The following is a 15,265-nucleotide window of genomic DNA, read 5'->3' as shown; positions in this document are numbered from 1 at the left end:
TAGATACAAGTACCTTGATACAATTCTTGGATACAGCAGATGAATAAAAGTAATTACACTACGTTACATTACAGAGCTGGAAAATAAGTTTAAAAATAGGACATCATTAAAGGGTTGACATTTAAGGTGGGAAATTTCAAATAGACATTACATTGTAGCAGCTCAGCGCAGGACCTCTGCATGTGGTCTGACCTCCTGCGCCTAGCCCACAGTCCAACAGTCGTTCCTGGTCTGCTCCATACCAACACTTAGCTGCTCCAGTGTAAGTTCCAGGTCTGCCTCCCTCATGCTGGCCTCTGCCTGGGACTAGCTGCCCGCACGCTGCTATGGGGCTTGCAGCTGTGGGGGCTTGCTGCCAGTGCCTGCCGCTGCTCCAGGATTCACCACCAGTGCGAAGGGGAGAGAAGAAGGAAAATAAAGAAAAAAGAATGGGCAGAGCAGAGGAGCTCCTGCAGGAGATTCCTACTGTGCTGCCATCTTGCTCAAACATGGTGCCGTGGGGGTGTGGTGTGTAGGTAATAAGATGCATTTGGAAAGAGAGTGAGAAAACTCGTCAGCGCTTGCACAGAGAACTGCACAAATTGACAGGCACCTGATTTTTGGAAAGATTCAGCCCAAAGAGGCAACAAAAATGAGTTTACAAAATTGTTGTCCTCGGCTTTGTCCTATCTGAAGGATGACACCTGCTCAATATTGCATCTTTCTGCTGTGGGATTTCATGTAACTGAAGAAGTCGATATTTGACCTGTAGGTTTTTAAGTACATGGCACAATATGACTCACTAGGAAATGGGATCCATAGTGCAGGTTTTGCTTCCTTTGCTTTACTGCTAGAAGATGGATCCTCTGCTCTCCTGCACTGCCACAGATCACATGACCTAACTACCCATCCTTTTTTAATGTATTGACTTTCACCTCCATGAGAAATTCATCCAAAACTCTCTTGGACATCTGCACAAAATCCCCACTGATTACAAGCATTGATGTAGCATTCCAAAGAGTGACGACTCTCTGTGATAAAGAGAAACCTCCTGTTGTCTAATTTAGTTCTGTTTTGCTCCTATGTATTCATTTCTTCAGTTTCTCTGTGGTTTATAAAATTCATGTCGTTTGCTCACCCAGTTGTTCCTATGTTCTTGTGTTATTTTAAATACATTTCTTAAGCTAATTCAAAGTTTTTATACTTTACTAGTTTATAAGTTCCTGGTTATCTCGACCTTCAAGGACTTTTAAAGCAGGTTCATTTTGTTGATTTTTGTGAATCATTTGATGCACATGAGACTCTGAGGCACCTTGACTGGGCCAGATGCTGAGACCAAAACCTGAGACCTAGGTGTGATTGTTGCTCAACAGATTTTAGAACATATGCACATGCAACATAGGATCCGAAGAGAAAAGAGTACAACCTGTTGACCCTACTCCACTATTCAGTAATGTTGTAGCTGATTTTTGGTTTCAGGTGCACTTTACCACCTGGTCCCCAAATGTCTTGATTCCTTGAAACATCAAAATCTGTCTCCGCCTCAAATATATTCAATAATCAAGCATTCATAATCCTCTGTTAAAGCAAATTCCAAAGATATGCTGTCCTTAATGAGGGCATTTCTGTTGCTCAGTCCTAAACGATCAGCCCTTCTCCGGAAACTATGCCCCTTGTTCTAGATTCCACAGCCAGGAGAAGCAACGTCTCAGTAGTTACCCTTCATAGTCTTCAATGTTTCAATGATATCGCTTCTCGTACTTCTGAACTGCTGAGAATTTGGTTTTAATTTACTCAATTTCTCATCAGAGTTCAACTTTCTCATCTCAAAGACCAATCTGATAAGTCTTCATTATATAGTCTGCAATGCAATTACATCCTTCCTTAATTTGGAAACTAAAAATGCACGCTTTATTTCAGATGTGGTCTCAGCCACACCAGGTACAATTTATATAAAGGTTTCTTAATTTCTGGACTCCAATTCCTTTGCACTTGCAACTTCAATCCCAGTTACTTTGTAGTTGCTTGTTGTACCTGCATACTAACATTGTGTTCTCCCAAATCTCTCTAAATGTCAACATTTACAAGTTTCATTCCAAGTTTTTAAAAAAAAAAAATCTGCTTGTCTAATGCTGTGACCGAAACAAATAATCTCATACTTCCTCACCTGATGCTCCATCTACCACCTTGCTGCGCACTCACTTAACCTGTCCACATTTCTTTCCAGTATCTTTTTGTATTCTTGTTTCAATGTGCATTCCCACCTACTTTTGTATCTTTAGTAAATTTGGATACATTACTTGTCTCCTCATTTAAAGAGAACTATAAAATGCTTATGTTCCAACACTGACCCTTGAGGCACTCCAGTGTGAAAATTATCTGTTTATACTAACTTGTTGCTCCCTATCAATTAACCAATCCTGTGTTCATGCTAATATATCACTCCTAACTCCATGAGCCCTTACCTTGTATGTTAAACTTTTGTGCGACACCTGATATAATGCCTTTGAGAACTCCCAAGTATACTGTATCTACAGGTCTCCTTTATCTATTTTACCAATTGTATCCTCAGAAAAAACTTGAACAGATTTGTTAAACCAAATTTCTCTTTTGTAAAATTGTTTTGACATGTTCTAGTCACACTGTGCTATGAGTAAATTGTTAAATCTTCTTTCGTAATAGTTTCTAGCACTGTTCTAGTAACAGCAGGGTAACTGACCTGAAATCCACTTTCTTTTTCCTTCCTTGCTTGAATAGCAGTTTTTGATTAAGAAAAACTATCAATATGTTGGGACTATTCTAGAATCTAGCAGATTTTGAAAACTCCTAACCAGTGCATCTATCATTTCTGCAGCAATCTTTTTTAGAATGTTGCCCATCATGTCCTGGGGGTTTTTAGATTTTCGACTCCTTGAGTTTCTCTAGTACTTTTTCTTTGAAGTTATTAATTACTTTTAAAATCCTCACTCTTATTTGCCTCTAGATAATGTTCTATTAAAAGCTAGGAGCAGGAGTAGGCCATTAATCCCTTTGAACCTGTTCTTCTATACTATATGATCTTGGTTGGTCCTCTATCTTAATGCCATATTCCTACTTTCTCCCCATACCCCTTGATACCTTTAAAATATGAAAGTTTGCTTCTCCTTCCTGAATATATTCTATGACTTGGTCTCCACAGATTTATGTGGTAGCTAATTCCTCAGGTTCACTAATTTTAGGGAAGACATTTTCTCATCTCAGTCCTAATCATGCTACCCTGTATCCTGAGACACTGACCCCTGTTTCTAAAGGCCCCAACCAAGGAAAGCATCTTCCCTATATCCAGACTGTCCAGCCCTGTTAGAATATTGTACATTTTAATCAGATCCCCTCTCATCCTTCTAAACTCAAGTGAATAACACAATCTAGCAATTCTGATTTTATTATCTATTTGGTGTTTGCTTTGGAATTTTCATTCCCAGGGATTCTGAATATTTTACTTGGAAATTTTAATTAGCTCATTCTGTTAAACGTAGGTATTTCTTATAGTGAAATAATGTGAACCTATGAATTTGGTGCATGAATAGGCTGCTTGGTCCCTCCAGTCAGTTCTGCCATTCGTTAAGATGATCTAATTCCTCCCCATTCCTACCTATGTAAATATTTCATTCCCTTACTGAACAAGAAGCTATCTACCTCTGGCATAAAAATATTCCCGAACTTTCTTCCACCACTTTTTGAGAAAGTGTACCAAAAATTCACCATCCTGTTTGAGGAAAAAAATTCTCCTCCTATGTGTCTCAAATGGTGAACCATTATTTATAAACAGTGCTGTCTGGTACGAGATTTCCGCAAGAGAGAAAATATTCATTCCACATCAATCCTATCAAGATCCCTAATGTTTTGTATTTCATGCACTTAGACAGTCTATTCCCTCTGCATCTCAGAACTCAGTACTTTCTCATTTGCATAATATGCTTTTTTTTATTCTACAGAAATGGATAGAACCATATTTTCCTGCACCAAATTCCCATTTGCCAGATCTTTGCCCATTTACTTAAACCATCACTTTTGCAGCTTCCTTATGTCCTGTATCTTTATTTATCTTCTTTCTTTGATCCCTTCATCTAAGTTATTTATATATAGGTAAAAATTTGAGACCCAATGCTGATTCTTACAGAAGATCACTTGTTATGTCGGCCATAAAATTTTCTGTGTCAACTGCGAATATTGGAAATCTGACACAAAAGCCAAAATTGCTGGAAAAACTCAGCAGGTCTTGAAGCATCTATGGAGAGAAAGTGGAACTAATGTTTTGAATCCAGCTGTTCTGAAGAAGGGTCACAGAACTTGAAATGTTAACTCTGCTTTCTCTCCACAGATGCTACCATTCCCTGTTTCTTGTTAGTTAGCTGATCTTCTATTTAAGTGAGTGTTGCCCCAATGCCACAAGTATTTAGAATCATAGAGATGTACAGAGCTTAACAGACCCTTCATTCCAATTCGTCTATGCTGACCAGATATTCTAAATTAATCTAGTCCCATTTGCCAGCATTGAGCCCATATCTCTCTCAAACCCTTCCTATTCATGTACCAGCTAGATGCCTTTTCAATGTTGTAATTATACTAACCTCCACTACTTCCTCTGGCAGTTCATTCCATATGACATCATCTTCTGCATGAAAAAGTTACCGCTTAAGTCCCTTTTAAATCTTTCTCCTCTCACCTTAAACCTATGCCGTCTAGTTTTGGACTCCCCTACCCTGGGGAAAAGACCTTGACTATTCACCCTATCCATGCTCCTCATGATTTTATAAAATTCTACAAGGTCACCCCTCAATTTTTTTCGAGATGACACCCCTCAATCTCTGACGCTGCAGGGAAAATAGCCCCAGCCTATTCAACCTCTCCCGATAGCTCAAATCCTTCTACCTGGCGCCATCCTTCTAAATCTTTTCTGAACCCTTTCCAGTTTCACAGCATCTCTCCTATAGCGGAGAAACCAGAATTGAATGCTTTATTCCAAAAGTGACCTAACCAATGTCCTGTATAGCAGCAACATGATCGCCCAGCTCCTATGCTCAATGTACTGACCAATAAAGGCAAGTGTACCAAGCACCACCTTCACGACCCTTCTATCTGTGACTCCACTTTCAAGGAACTGTAAACCTGGAGTCCAAGGTCTCTTCGTTTGGCAACACTCTCTCGGGGCCAAACATTAAGTGTATAAGCCCTGCCCTGATTTGCCCTACCAAAACACCGCACCTCACATTTATGTAAATTAAATTCCATCTGCTACTCTTTGCCTCACTTGCCCATCTGATCAAGGTCCCATTGTGCTCTGAGGTACCTTCACTGTTCAGTACACCACCAATTTTGGTGTCATCTACAGACTTGCTAACCATATCTCCCTATAGTCACATCCAAATTACAAAAATTGCTTTTCGTGATAATTAACAAATGCCTTTTGAAAATCCAAGTATAGTAAATCCATCATTTTCATCCACAGCACATGGTACTTCCTCAAAGAACTCCCATAAATGACAGTATCCATGACAATATCAGTAAGTGTAACCACTCCATTGTCATTGTGGAGATGAAATCCATCTTCACATTGAGAATACTCTGTTATATTGTGCAGTACTATCACCCTGCTAAATGGAATAGATGGTGAATAAATCTAGCAACTCGAGTAGGCATCAAAGAGGCACTTCGGGCCATTAGTCACAACAGAATTGTACTCCGTTGCAATCTACAACATCAAGATGGAGTATGTCACTCAATCTACCATTGCTGTAAAGCTGAGGGATCAACTCTGGGTTTGGTAAAGAGTGAGGCATACTAAATGATGAAGAGTCAACCTGGTGAAGCTAAAAAAAAAGACTGCATATGTGTTAAGTAGCGTTGGCAGCAAATGACTGATAGAGTTAAGTGATTCCACGACCAACAAATCAGATCTAACTCTGCGGTGCTGTCACACTCATCTGTGAACAATAATGGACAGTTAAACGACTCACTCTGAGGAGGCTCTACAAACATCCCCATCCTTAATGATGGGAGAGCCGAGCACATAAGTGCAAAAGATAAGGCTGAAGCATTCATAACAATCTTCAGTCAGAGGAGTTGAGTGGATGATACATCTTGGCCTCCTCCATCAGACTTCAGCCAATTCAGTTCACTCCACGTAATATCACAATGGATGGAGACAGTGGTAACTGCAAAGCCTATGAACCATGGCAACTTACTGATAATAGTACCAAAAACATGGGTTCCAGAACTTGCTGTGACCCTGCTCAAGCTGCTCCAGTACGTTCCATGTATGTCCTACATACAAGCAGCAGGACAAGTCCAACTTGGCCTACAATGGTCCCATCAGTCTACTGTTGCTTGTCAGTAAATTGATGGAGGGTATCATCAGTAGTGTTATCAAGTGGCATTTGCTAATCAAGAACCACCTCAGTGCCCAATATTGGGTTCTGCCAAGCTCCTGACCTCATTATAGCTTTGTTCAAAAATGGACAAAAGAACTGAATTCCGGAGGCGAGGTGAGAATGATTCTCCTTGACATCAGGCCGCATTTCACTGAGTGTTGCAACAGGAGTTCTAGCAAAACTGGAGTCATTGGGAATCAGGGAAAGGTCTCTGCTGGTTGAAGTCATACCTGGCACTAGGGTTAGTGGTTGTGGTTGTTGGACTCCAGGCTATTAGTGCAGGAGTTCCATTTTCAGCTTATTCATCCACGACATTCCCTCCATCATCAGTTCAGATGTAGGGATGTGTAATCATGAGTGAGCAATGTTCACCACCATTTACAACAGCTCGGATATTGAAGCAATTCATGTCCAAATACAGCAAGACCTTGACCACATCCATATTTGTGCTGACAAGTAACAAGTGATTGTGCCACACAAGTACCAGACAATGACCATTTCCAACAAGAGAGAATCCTACAGTGAGTAACTCCTTCCTGGTTACCCAAAACCTGGCCACCATTTACAAGTTACAAGTCATGAGTGTGATGGAATACTCCTTACTTGCCTGAATGAGTACCGTTCCAACAAAGCTCGAGAAGCTTATATCATCCAGGACAAAGCAGGCTGTTTGGTTGCACCACATCAAGAAAGATTCACTCCCTTCACCACTGACTTTCAGTAGCAGCAGAGTACACAATCTGCAAGATGCATTGTAGAAACCCACCAAGGTTCCTTAAACCGTATCTTCCATTCCCACAACTTTCATCTAGAAGGACAAGGGCAGCAGGTGGATGGGAATATCACCACATGCAAGTTCTCCTCAAAACTTCTTGTCATCCTGACTTGGAAATCCATTGCCATTCCTTCGGTATTGCTGGGTCAAAATCCTGTAACTCTTGTCCCTAAAGGCATTGTGAGTGTACCTACACAAATTAAAATGCAGTGTTTCAAGAAGGCGACTCACCACTACCTTCTCAAAGGTAATGTACAGTGAGCATAAATGCTGGCTGAGCCACTGAAATGACTTCAGAGGCTGGCATGCCGTGCCATCAGCAATTGTCCATGATTTACAAATGTATAGCCTTTGACAATAGCACTGCTGCTCACTGAGTTGCATTCAGGGCCTCAATATCCCTGACATTGTTAGCGAGATCTCCCTGATCTGGACCAGATTAACAACCCCAATCAGGGAACTCATATTCTGTGAGGTCCAGCTGCAGACCTCATTACAGTCATTAGCATCAGCAATACCCACATCCCATGAATGACTGTGTTACCAGTTGGTAAACATGATTTCTCTTTCTCAAAACAATCTTGATCCTGCCTGATTACCTTGAATTTTGTTAAGTGTCTTAGCTTAGCATCTTTAATAATAGATTCTGACATCCTACGCATGACAGATGTTAATCTAACTGACCCATAGGTTCCTGCTTTCAGAGATTGCAAAATGATTGGTAAGCCTCCAGGTTCAACAATTTATTCAGTGGTATCCCACTGCTGATTGTAATCTTCTTGAGTTCCTCCCTCCCTTTCACTTCTGATTTACTGCTATATCTGGATGTTACTAGTCCTAGAGATCTACAGCATGGAAACAGGCCCTTTGGCCCAACTTTACCATGCTGCCCAGTTTTCACAATTAAACTAGTCCCATTTGATTGCATTTGATCCATGTCCCGTCATACCTGTCCCATCCATGTACCTGTCGAAATGTTTGTTAAATGACAAAATTGTGCTCACTTCCACCATTACTTCTGGCAGCCCGTTCCAGACACACTCTACCTTCCATGTGAAAAAGTTGCTCCTCTGGACCCTTTTGCATCTCACCCCTCTCACCTTAAACCTATGCTCTCTAGTTTTATACCCCACTATAATGGGGAAAAGCTGTTTGTTATCTACAAAAGCTGTTGGCTGATGCCTCTCATGATTTTATAGACCTCTATAAGGTCACCGTTCAGTCCCCTATGGTCCGGGGCCAAAAAAGTCCCAGCCTATCCAACATTCCCCTTATAACCCAAACCTTCCAGTCCGGGTAGCATCCTAGTAAATCTTTTCTGCACTCTTTCCTGTTTAATAGTATCCTTTCCACAGTAGGTCTACCAGAACTGCATGCAGTACTCTAAATGTGGTCTCACCAATGTTTTGTACAGCTGCAACAAGATATGCTAACTCCTATATTCAGTACTGTGACCAATGAAAGCAAGAATGCTGAAAATCGCCTTCACCACCCTGTCTATCTGTGACTCCACTTTCAAGGAGCTATGAACCTGTACCCCTAGATCTCTTTATTCTATAACATCCCCAATGTCCTCCAATGCCTGTAAGTCCTGCCCTGGTTTGACCCGCTTAAAATACAACACCTTGCATTTATCTACATTAAACTCTATCTGTCATTCCTCAGCCCACTGGCCCAGTTGATCAAGATCTCACTGCTTTCCCAGATAACCTTCTTCACTGTCTGCTATACCACCAATCTTGGTGTCATCGCAGACTCACTAAACGTACCTCCTAAATTCTCATCCACGTCATTTATATAAATGATGAATAATAGTGGACCCCGCACCAAGCCCTGTGGCACACCGCTGATCACAGGCCTCCAGTCTGAAAAACAACCCTCTATCACCACCCTCTGTCTTCTATCTGCAAGCCAAGTTTGTAGCCCATTGGCTAGCTCTCCCCGGATCCTGTGAGATTTAAAATTACTCCACAACCTACCATGCAGTATCTTGTCAATGGCCTTGCTAAAGTCCATGTAGACAACATCTATCGTACTGCCCTCATTTACTTTCTTGGTCACCCCTTCAAAAAACTTAATGAAATTCATGAGATACTATTTCCCACGCACAAAGCCATGTTGACTATCCCAGACAAGTTCTTGCCTCTCCAAATGCATGTAGATCCTGTCTCTCAGACTCCATTCTAATAACTTAGCCACCACAGACATTAGGTTTTGATAATGAAGACTGATGTAATGTACCTGTTCAATTCATCTGCCATCTCCTTATTTTACTTATAATTCTCCAGACTCAATTTCTATAGGACCAGCATTTACTTAGCACTTTTTCGTTTTTAAATGTGTAGAAACAATTATCTGCTCTTTTTATAATTTAAACTAGCTTTCTTACATACTAAACTTTACCTCCATTATTAATCTTGTGATCAAATTTTTTTTTAAATATTTTGTCCAATCTTTTGTTCTGTCAACAATGTTTGTGCAATTATGTTTTTTCTTAAGTTTGACACTGTCTTTAACTTTCTTAGTTAACCACGGAAGGTGGCACCTCTTTCTCTAAAGAAGTCTACCAAAAACTTGTAGAAATCCAGAACTGTTGTTGGTGTTTGTAATATTACTGAAACTTGGACAGTGAACATAGAACAAGTAGAAACAATACAAATCCTGGCTGTGAACAGGATATCTTGGTTAATGTGTAGAAAGAAGTCCAAAGATTATTTCAGCTTTGCGTAAAAAATAAGGATATTTTTGGACAAATTAGGTTCAATTATAATATCCTTCAGCAAGGCTTGATAGTGTCACTTGGGAGGGTTTAAACTAGTGTGGCAGGGGTTTGGGAGCCAGAACAGCAGGTCAGTAAGTATAGAGACTGCGGAAGAGCTTGAGACTAAGGCAAATATAGCTAAGAGGAAGAGCAGTCATGGTGAGGTCGCTGAGCTCAGTGGAGCTCGAGGCTCAGACTGTATTTGTTTCAACACAAGAAGTATGACAGGTAAGACAGATGAACTGAAACCCTGGATTAATGCATGCAGTTATGATGCTACTGCTATCACAGAGACATGGTTGAAGGAGGGACAGGATTAGCAGCTCAATGTTCCAGGGTATTGATGTTTTGGATGAGACAGAGGAGAAAGCAAAAGGGGTGGGGGAAATTGCATTACTGGTCAGGAATGTGAAAATAACAGGCCTGTTGTGATGGGTGATATTTACTTGCCCCATGTTGACTGGGACTCCTTTTAGTGCTGGGGGTTTGCGGGGGGTAGCAATTTGTTGGGTGTGTCCAGGAGGGTTTTGTTTTTGAAACAGTACATGGATAGCCCAACAAAGGTTGGGGTCATATTGGGAACGGTATCGGGAAATGAATCCGGCCAGGTGATCAAAGTTTCAGTGTGTGAGCATATTGGGAATAGTGACTGTAATTCCGTAAGTTTTTGGATACCTGTGGATAAGGACAAGAGTGGGCCTCAGATAAAGGTGTTAAATTGGGGGAAGTTCAACTATAACCGAATTAGGCATGGATTGGGAGTGGCTGTTTGAGGGTAAATCCACAACTGACATGTGGGAGTCTTTTAAAGACCAGCAATTAGAAGATCCAAATTCAGGTGCGAATTGCACAATAACTGGCAGAATCCTTAAGAGCATTGACATACAGAGAGACCTGGGTGTGCAGGTCCACAGATCCTTGAAAGTGACACCACAGATGGATAAGTGGTCAAAAAGGCATACAGCGTGCTTGCCTTCATCGGCCAGGGCATGCGAATGTAAAAGTTGGCAAGTTATGTTACAGTTATACAAAGCTTTAGTTAGGCCACATTTGGAATATTGCTTTTGTTCTGGTCGCCACAGCACTGAAAGGACATAGATGCTTTGGAGAGGGTGCACAGAAGGTTTAATAAGATGTTGCCTGGTTTGGAGGATTTTAGATGAGGAGAGGCTGGATAAACTCAGATTGTTTTCACTGGAAATACGGAGGCTGAATTGACCTGATGGAGGTCTACAAAACTATGAAAGGCACAGATAGAGTGGATAGTCAGAGGCTTTTTCCCAGGGTGGAAAGGTAAACTACTAGAGGGCACAGGTTCAAGGTGAGAGGTGGCATGTTTAGGGGAGAAGTGTGGGGAAAATTTTTTTCACACAGACGGTGGTGGGTGCCTGGAATGCACTACCACTGGTGGAAGCAGGCATGTTTGCATCGATTTAAGGTGTTTCTGGAAAGATACATGAACAAGAGGCGAACAGAGGAATTTAAACTGCATGTGGGTAATAAGTAGTGGCTCTAAATAGGGAGCAAGAATTGACGCAGGCCTGTTCGTACACTGTATTGTTACTTCGTTCTTTTTTAACATGCGTTGGATAAGGTATTTGTATAATAATTTTATCTAACTTAGTCATTTGAAATTATATGTTTCATGTCAACCAAAATGTTAATACAGCCAACAGTGTATTTTTTGTTGTTGAGATGTGGGCAACATTAGCAATGCTGTATTTATGACTCAGCCTTCGTTACCTTAAACCACCACTTTGGATATGACTAAAGGTCACTTATTTTTTAAAAAAAGGCATTTTTTTCCCCTGCTGACAGTATATGCTGAAGTTGAGACACGTATTGATTCACTGAGGCTACTTCTGATGAACAAATTACTCGAGATGCCATCAACTTTGCATGATCAGAAAAGATATATAAGGTAAATGAAATACTTCATAATTTGTAAACAATGATGTACTGTGCTAGAACTTATTATAAATGCTGCTGTCATTCTTTTCCATTTGAGTCTGAAAATCTATTCACTCTAATTGGTGAATATTAAAGCTTACAGCTCAATACAGTAACAACTTGCATTTATACACCACCTCAAACATCATAAAGTATCCCAGGTATTTCACAGGAATACTGTAACACAAAACTCATTGCTGAGTCATGTTTGCAGATGTTAGAACAAGTAACCAAAAGCTTGGTTGAAGAGATGTGTTTTAAAGAGCATCTTGAAGATGGAAAGTGAGGTAGAAATCCAAAGATTTCGGCCTTGATAGCTGAAGGAACTGCCAATGATGGAATGATTAAAATTGCAGGCATGGGAGTTGAGAGTGGTACTGAATGTCGTGCAACCATCAGCAGACAATATCCACTGTGGGGGACCTCTTTAGAATCCCCACAGTGTTGAAACAGGCCATTCAGCCCAACAAGTCCACACCAACTCTCTGAAGAGCATCCCACCCAGACCCATCCCCTTACCCTAATCCTGTAAACCTGCATTTCATATTGCTTATGCATCTAACTTACACATCCTGAACACTAGCATGGCCAATCCACTTAATTTGCACATCTTTGGACTGTGGGAGGAAACCGGAGCATCTGGCAGAAACCCATGCAGATATGGGGAGAATATGCAAACTCCACACAGTTGCCTGAGGGTGGAATCAAACCTGGGTCCCTGGTGCTGTGAGGCAGCAGTGTTAGCCACTGATCCACCGAAAGGCAGATACATAGACAGACAGACAGATAAACAAAACACACACACACACACCTTCCATTAAACCCACCCCTACAGGTATACAGAGAGACTCCCACCCCTAGTCACACTCAAACTCCCACCCACCCACATCCAGATCCACACACATCCACCCACCCTCTGTGACACGCATGCAACCACCTCAGGTTGGAGGGACTGTCACTGTGTCCAAAATATATTGGAGGCCACCGCTGCCCACCCACCTGCGACTTTGGCCCAAGGGAAGGAAGGCCTGTTCTGTGCTCCACCATGGATCTGATTGAGGCGTGCACGTCATTATATCAGTCGAGGTTGAACAAAGGTGTCGCGAACCATAATCGCTGAGGGTACCAGTTATCTCCCCAATACCAGCCTTGTAAGGCCTTTGACCCTCAAAAACACCAGACACAAGAGAATGTTCAAGAATGGATAAGTCATAGCAACTGCCAATAGCGTGGGTGTACACCTTCAGTTAGTCGCAATGGTAGTCACAGATAAGATGGGCATTAACCAAATGGAACCCATTCCTGCAGTTGATTCTGGCAGAGTTATGATACGGCCCTCTCAGTGCCATGTGTGTACAGGTGATGGCACCCTGCACCGGGGGAGCCCAAATTTATTAATGAATCCAACTGTCTAGGTTGCAGCACTCATGATATCAAAATGAACCAGTGTGATCTTGCGCAGATGGCATCGGTCAGTGTCCTGATGTTTTTGTTGAGTTGATTTGATTTGATTTATTTACTGTCATGTGTATTTTGTTACAAAATGCAGTGGAATGTGTTGTATGGTGTCACCGTTCTCTGCCATAAACACAGAAAAATCAACCAAAATGTAGAACATAAAGGCAAAAAAAATGAAGACAACGTGTTTAATTTCAGTCAAGTGTTCTGCCATGGGCCTGGTAGCCAGGCATGAGTCCTCTTTGCTGTGTCGCCAATGGAATGAAAGTCGCCACTCTTCAGCGCCATCTATGAGTCCTCACTGGACCTCGCCAATGCAGATATAGCTCTTGGCGCTGGGTACTGTATGGCCCAAGCTCGATTCCACCGCCACCTTGGGTCCACTTTGGATCCACCTCACTGAAGCAGCCACTTCGATGCTGCCAGGTTTCGTGTTGGGCCTCAGCCACCACTGTTTTGTGGGTACATGACTGAGAGACCTATTACTCCCTGGAAGGAGCTGGTCTCACAAAAGTTTAACGTATCAATGACCTTCACACCTACTAGACGAGGATGGCCTCTAACCCTTGCAGTCCTTAGATCTAACATATCATTACTAATATATTGTATATTTGCCCCTAACAGTAGCTATTTTGTAGGACAGAGAATTAATCAGGAGATAATGAGGGCATGTAAAAAGGAAAGTTAATTAATCATGGGTGACTGGAATCTTCATGTAGATTGGGATAGTTAGATTGGCAGAGGTAGCTACGAGGAAGAGTTCATTGATTGTATTCAGGAGAGTTTCCTATAACAAAATGTTGTGGATGCAATCAGAAATCAGGCTGTGTTGGATCTGGTGATGTGCAATGAGGTAGGAAAATAAATAATCTAACAGTAAAAGATCCCCTTGAAAACAGAGACCACAACATGCTAAAATTTAGCATTCATTAGTTTGAATGGGAGGAACTTGAGTTGGAATGAATTGTGCTAAGTTAAATAAGGGTAATTACAAAGGAATGAGGGCAGGGCTAACAGGCGAGGACTGGGATAAGAGTTTAGCAGCAGCTACGGTTGAGAAATGATGACAGATATTTAAGAAAATTGTTTGTGGCTCACAGCAAAGATCTATCCCAGTGAGAGAGAAGATTTCAGGAAGGGAATACGCCAACTATGGTTAAACAGGGAAGTTGAGGATAGCATCAAATTGAAATTTAAAAAAAACATACAATGTGACAAAGATTGGGAAAATTTTAAAAACTAACAAAAAACTACTAAAAGAAAATAGAAGGAGAACATGAACTTTGACGGTAAATTTGCATGCAATATCTAGACATGGACAGCAAGAGCTTCTTTTAGTATATTAAAAGGAAAGGAGAGGCCAAAGTTAACATAAGTCCCTTAGAGAAGGAAATAATAATGGGGAACTAGGAACAAAAACAAACATAACTGGAAAAGCTCAGCAGATCTGGCAGCATCTGTGGAGAGAAATCAGCGTTAATGTTTCGGGTCAAGTGACTCTTCTACAGAACTGAGGAAATGGCAAAGGAGTTGAATAAATACCTTGCATCAGTTTTCCCAGTAGAAGATACGAATAGCATTCCAAAAAAACTAAATAATCACGGGGCAAAAAGAGGAGAGGAAAACATACAATAACTAACTATCTTTAGAGAAAAATGCTAGGGACACTAATGAGGCTAAATACCATTAAGTATACTGGATCTGATGGGATGCATCCTAGGATCTTAACAAAAAAACGTAGCTACAGAAATAGCGGATGTACTGGTAGTAATCTTTCAAGAATCCTTCGATTCAGGAAAATTTTAAAGGATTGGACAACTGCCAGTGTAACACCTTTACTTGAAAAAGGAAGAGACAAAAACCGTTTCTTATAGCCCAGTTAGCTTAACATCTCTTATTGGAAAATATGATGGTCTATTATAGAGATTTAGA

The 15,265-nt window shown here is 41.1% G+C and overlaps 1 protein-coding gene across 1 annotated transcript in view; it reads left to right on the top strand.

Moving 5' to 3' along the window:
• Positions 1-15,265, top strand: part of exoc2 (exocyst complex component 2) — a 279,000-nt gene that overhangs the window by 107,710 nt on the left and 156,025 nt on the right. The window contains exon 10 of the mRNA XM_048609069.1: positions 11,744-11,846. Coding sequence (XP_048465026.1) covers positions 11,744-11,846 — 103 coding nt within the window. The remainder of the gene's footprint in view (positions 1-11,743; positions 11,847-15,265) is intronic.

The sequence above is a fragment of the Rhincodon typus genome, chromosome 2 (assembly GCF_021869965.1).
Source record: "Rhincodon typus isolate 14 chromosome 2, sRhiTyp1.1, whole genome shotgun sequence".
Classification (NCBI taxonomy): Eukaryota; Metazoa; Chordata; class Chondrichthyes; order Orectolobiformes; family Rhincodontidae; genus Rhincodon; species Rhincodon typus.
Note: the sequence above shows the minus strand (reverse complement) of the source record. Positions and strands in the feature narration are given on the sequence as shown.